This window comes from Lissotriton helveticus, chromosome 7 (genome assembly GCF_964261635.1).
Source record: "Lissotriton helveticus chromosome 7, aLisHel1.1, whole genome shotgun sequence".
In the NCBI taxonomy this organism is placed as follows: domain Eukaryota; kingdom Metazoa; phylum Chordata; class Amphibia; order Caudata; family Salamandridae; genus Lissotriton; species Lissotriton helveticus.
The window spans coordinates 195,445,731-195,451,730 of NC_136068.1; the positions used below are offsets into that span (position 1 = coordinate 195,445,731).

At 42.0% G+C, this 6,000-nt stretch overlaps 1 protein-coding gene across 1 annotated transcript in view; it reads right to left on the reverse strand.

Annotated features, from left to right (window-relative positions):
• CCN5 (cellular communication network factor 5) overlaps nucleotides 1-4,576 on the reverse strand; it is a 125,429-nt gene extending 120,853 nt beyond the window's left edge. The window contains exon 1 of the mRNA XM_078650466.1: nucleotides 4,444-4,576. Within this exon, the coding sequence (XP_078506592.1) occupies nucleotides 4,444-4,518 (75 nt within the window). The 5' untranslated portion in view covers nucleotides 4,519-4,576. The remainder of the gene's footprint in view (nucleotides 1-4,443) is intronic.
• Nucleotides 4,577-6,000: the final 1,424 nt, after the last annotated feature.

A 6,000-nucleotide genomic window follows, 5' to 3' on the forward strand; every position in this document is an offset into this window, starting at 1 on the left:
ACAGATGCCCACTGTGTCAGCGAATTTCATCTTTACGCTCACTATTCGAAGACTCTACAAGTAGGGCACAGCTCATGGCCTTCTTTTCTCCAATTGGAAATCATTAATTTACAAGATTTGAATAAATGAACAAGACATCAAACTTGTCCTTGTGTTGTGATTGTGATCATCCTAAGAGCTGGTCTTCATTTAAGTGCAGTTGAATTGTGGCACAGCAAAGCAATATTTATAATGCTCCCCGATGTGGTAGTGCTAGGCTCTCCATTCCCTCCCCCCACTAATGCTTTTAAATCAGTTGTTTATTCACAACATATTTTATATTTTTCTTTACACCGCGTGCCTGTACCCTTAAAAAACTTTGAATAAATTTGCAACATTGATTTCATTGAAATGCTTAATTTGCAAAAACAAATTTAAGTGCAGAGGTGCAACACTCACTTAGGATCCAAACGAAAGCCTGAATGCCAGCACTGCTGAATAAAGACATAGTCCAGAGTCCATCTCATACCTCTTTTAACCACCACACCAAGGGAGTAGTCAGAACATTCATATACCCCTCACTTTGAACTAACGCTCCTATGGCACTAAGCAAACAGAGCACATCATTACAACCCCACCCTGAAGAGGTCTCTTGTCTCTTTCATCCAAGCATCTATCCATTCATCTTTTCATCCTTCCATCCACCCGCTGATAATCACCATGTCACCTTTACATTCTGTATCCATTCAGTCTTTCTTTCAACATTCAGTCTCTCACAATTCCGTCCATCCGTTTTCCCATCAATATCTAAATCAATCCATCTATTTTCAAACCTATCCATCAAGCATATCCATCCTTTCACTCAGTCATCAGCACTTTCACTAATCCATTTCCGTTTCATCTATCATCCATCCTTTTGTTCAGCCATCCTTTCACCCATCCATCCATCTTTCACTTATTTATCCTTTCCCTCCATGCATCCATTCTACCTTTCACTCAAGCATTCATCCACCCTTTAACTCAGCCAACCATCCTTTCACTCATCTATCAGACCCTTTGACCCATCCATCTACGCATAATCCATCCATTTACCCTTTCACCCATCCATCCATCCTTTTATTCACTCACCATCCATCCACCCTTTCACTTGTTCATACATCCATTCACCCTTTCACTCATTGATCAATCCACTCATTGATCAATCCATTTATGCTTCAACTCATCGATCCATCCCATTGTTCAACCATCCATCCTTTTGCTAACCATCCATCTTGACATCCATCCACCCACCCTTTTACTCATCCATCCATTCATTCACTGTTTCCCTCATCCATCTATCCATCCTTCTTCCTCCTTTTCATTCATTTACCCTCACAGCCATCGTTTCACTCATTCATCCATGTAAATGTCCATCCACCCATTCACTCACCCAACCATCCACCATTTCATCCATCTTTCCTTCCACTCATTCACCTTTTCACTCTTTCACCTTACATATAAACTTTTGTCTGCCACGTTTCAGACAGAAAAGGCCCATTAAACACTTTACCCCCACTGTAGCTGCGAAAGCTGGGGGGTGGAGGGGGGGGGGGCAACGCCCCTGCACTGCACTACACGTCCTTCCTGCCTCTTTATCTCACTCTTGCAGGTTAATTTCTCCTTAGGTCACTCGCTTCCTATTTTTCTCCCTATTCTGTAGTTCTCTCTCATGCTCAGGGTCAAAGTCTGATGATGAGGTAAAGTCCCGATTCTTTAAAAATGAGTGTCTGTGTCAACCACCTGCAACCACTGGCACAATTTAAGCACTGATTTTATTGTCACTTCTGTACCACACAAGTGCCTATCTCATTCCTTACACCTCTATCAAAGATCTATCAAGGCTTCTAACTCAGTCTACACTTAGGAAAGCGTCTAAAAGATACACAGTTATAAACGTTTAAAATCCTGTCATATGTGCATCAAAATCTAACGTCACATTCATCTGTCCTTGCCAAGAATAACATCACCAAATAGGTGGGGGAAACAGACCATTGTTGCGCTGTTTGTAAAGGCCAATCAAAGAAAGTACCCGCCCACCTTGCAAGAGAGCAAAACAGAACTGTGAGAGTGCTGGAGCAGGTCTGAAAAACAACACTCACTCAAATATTCCAAGGAGACTAAAATGAGTCCCAACCACTGCCAAGACATCCCACAAAACCCTTAAAAATGTAGTGCAAAGTCATCCTCACGTCCCCAGTACACCATATATCATGGTCAAAACATTTCTTCTCTCTTTCAGCGTGAGCTGCCGTGAGTCTAACTCTTGGGGCTCGATTCACAGAACCAACTTAAGACAAAATCCTAAACTTACTTCCATTTTGGTATCACAGAAGGCACTTACTGATTTTGGTATTCACAGAAGGCACTTACTCATTTCGGTATTCACAGAAGTTAGGAGTCCTAACTTTAGGACTCCTAAATGCCTTCTGTGAATACCGAAAATCTTAAAGTTAGGATGTTTCTCAGTTTAGGAGTAGTACAGTTAGGACTCCTAACTTTAGGACTCCTAAATGCCTTCTGTGAATACCGAAAGTCTTAAAGTTAGGATTTTTCTCCGTTTAGGAGTAGTAAAGTTAGGACTCCTAACTTTAGGACTCCTAAATGCCTCCTGTGAATGCCGAAAGTCTTAAAGTTAGGTGTTTTCTCAGTTTAGGAGTCCTAAAGTTAGGAGTCCTAACTTTACTACTCCTAAACTGAGAAAAAACCTAACTTTAAGACTTTCGGTATTCACAGAAGGCATTTAGGAGTCCTAAAGTTAGGACTCCTAACTTCTGTGAATACCAAAATGAGTAAGTGCCTTCTGTGAATACCAAAATGGTAGTAAGTTTAGGATTTTGTCTTAAGTTAGTTCTGTGAATCGGGCCCTTGGATTTTACTGAAATATTCACAATCTTTCAGACTTTGGAAGGTGTGGACTTCCACCATATGACTCTGTGACCTGTAACAAATTATCCCTCTTGGTCCTAAATTCGCCTCAGTCTTTAAGACACTGGACAACACACACCTATCGCCTACCTCCAATTCAGTCATCTCTTTGGTAAAAGGGGGTTCTTATACCTGAAAATGCTTCATTGCCACATTACGATTTTTATCCTCTACAGATACTCATTGCAAGGTGGGTAGATGCGAGTTGTCCTTCAAACACCTTTAGCTTTTAAAAACACTATTGACCGTTGCACTTTTCATTATAGCAGGCGTATATGTGTTATTTCGTCTTTGTTCTCAAAAATCAGATCGAAATCAGAGCTCTTTAAGCCCATATTACAAGCATTAAATGTCCATAATTGAAATGTGAACATAATGGTTTTTGACGAATTGTAACACAGGCCTTTAGTCTTTCCTTTGATGTATTTTTTAATCATGTCAATTTATTGTTATAAACGTGTTAGCGTGTCCTGTTCCATATGGAACTCAGTTCTGGCGCCATTAGTGCGACGACCTTCTCCTCTAATGGCAACAAAATGGATTTGTGCAAAGGCGCAGTATTTTATCAGCCCATCTGATAATGTTAGGCTCCATGGTCAGTGTAATGCTAGCTGCATGAAGTCATTACACGGTTCTAATCTGCAATACCTTTCTGGTCCTTTCCTATTGGCTGCTCCAATTAATGAGTATGCATCTTGTGATCACACACCCTCAAAAGCGTAAACCAATTCCGTTCGTTTTCACTTGCTGCCATGTTACTTTATGATGTATGTATTGAATTCCAAAGAGATTCTTTAATATTCTTTAATATCAAGAGTGTCAATAAAATGACAATATTTTGGCATCAGAACATCATACCGCCCACCAGATTTGTTTCCACAAATGACATTTTCAGCGGGGCATCTACCGCTAAAATCTAGGCTATTCTGCGGATTTAACAGCACCCTTAATTGATATTATATTACTGGTTGTCAATGGAAACGGTGGCAGAATTGGTGGAGTTAGAGGAGTGAGCATGGCAGAATTTCTGCACATTGGACTAACTTTAAATCAACAGTTATTCTGCGGCCAGCGTCGTTACACAAACCAACACTTTTGGCAGATTTTATATTCCTACCATTAATCTTGCCTTTAGTATTCATTCTGACCTACATACTCCAGTTTGCATCTTTAGGAACGCTTAAATCTTGCATTAAACTGTGCTACTCGTTTGTGGCAGCTTAGCAGTCCCAGGTTTAGCAGTAAAATAAAGATGTACTACTTTTAAACTCACCCACACGCACACACATATACACACACGCGCGCACGCACACACACACACACACACATATATATGCCTTTTACATAACAAGATGTTAAAGTTAAAGATGTTAATGTTAAAGAAGTTGAAGTGGAAAAATATTTGTAAATGAGAATAATAATGCTATGTAAAGCCTTTACTTCAGTCCTACACCTCTTTCTTTAAATATAACACTCCACGTAGGAATTACAAATGCTTACCTTTGATAAGATGCACAGAATTAAGACGAAAACAGGCACCCTTTGAAATCCACACTTCTTGTTTGACTGTGACATATTGAACTGTCCGAGGAAGATTTCGGGAGTTTAAATATAGCCCCGTGTTTTCAATTTTCCCACATTCTCAATGGGAACTAGACGGTATTTATAATCTTCCTGCAGTGATGTCACTTTCAGGCTGTAATACAAACACGAACAGAATTGGACATCCCTCAAGAATGTTCCTCGCTCAACATTCCTTCTTTTAACATTTCCACTGGCTTGAAAGCGGCAAGGCGTGACACGGCCAGCAGGTCCAGATGGGGGCTGACTGCACGACCCTTACTGGAACAGGATATTCCACTGTTAAAGTGAATTGTAACTAAAATAATCTCTTCAGAAACTCCCACTGTGATCTGCACAGAGAGAGGAATACGGGACTGACAGCGAGTGGCCAAATGTGCAAAAAAAGGTTTTTTATGTCGTTGTTGCAACGTTCAATCCACTGCTTAATTTGAGCCGGTGGTCACCGGTGCTCTCTTTGTGGACTGCGACTTATTTTTCCTCACTGGATATTATTTCTAAGAGAGGGAAAGCATTACAACAAACATAGAGGAATGAAGGAGAAAGAGTAAAACAGGAAACCGTCACAAAGGGAGTAAGCAGGAACCTGCAAGAGTGAGACAAAAGGGAGTAACTTTTAGTTGACTAAAGAGGCATGAGGCAGATTGCAGACTACAGAGCTTTTAGGGGCAGATTTATGTCGGACTTGCGCCACGTTTACGCCGCCGTTGCGTCACGCAACGGTGCGGAAACGTGGCACATCCTTGCGACCTATTTACAACGTGACGCATCGAGGCAGATGCGTCACGTTGTAAAGCCCTGCGCCACATGAAACCTGCGTCAGGTTTCATGTGGGCGTTCTGTCGCAGGGTCGGCCTTCCCCCTTAGGAAAGCCCCGTAAAACTGACGCAGTGAAATCTACAAGATTTCACTGAGTCAGTTTTACGACGCTGCTGGGTCAAATCCTTACGCCTGCTTGAAGCAGGCGTTAGGAGTGACGCACCACGTTATGTATGGGTGGCCTGTGTACATTGCAGGAGTTGCATCGCACTTGTGACGCTACTCCAGCAATGCGCCGCCCGTACACCACAAGATGCGTCACGCATCTGCCCTTCCTTGCACCATGGTGCGCCGCATTGTAAATGCGGCGCATCTGTGGTGCTGCAAGGAGGGAATTGCGTGACGCATCAGTTGTGGCGCATCCCTGCTGATTTGCAGAGATGCGCCAGAACTCATAAATCTGCCCCATAGTATCTTTAGTATTTGGCGCTCTGACATGTAATAGCACCCACCACTGGCTTCTGAGCAGAGTTTCAAGCACTGGCACTCAATCTTTTACAAATTAAGCACTGGTTCCATCTTTTAATAGGCACACCCTTTAGGAATATACCAGTGGTGTTAAGAGTGTGCCATGGGCTCTGATGCAAGAATTTAAATTGTGTCGCCCTTGCACTGTTTTGGTACTAAATATACCACTAATTGAGGTGCATAGGGTCC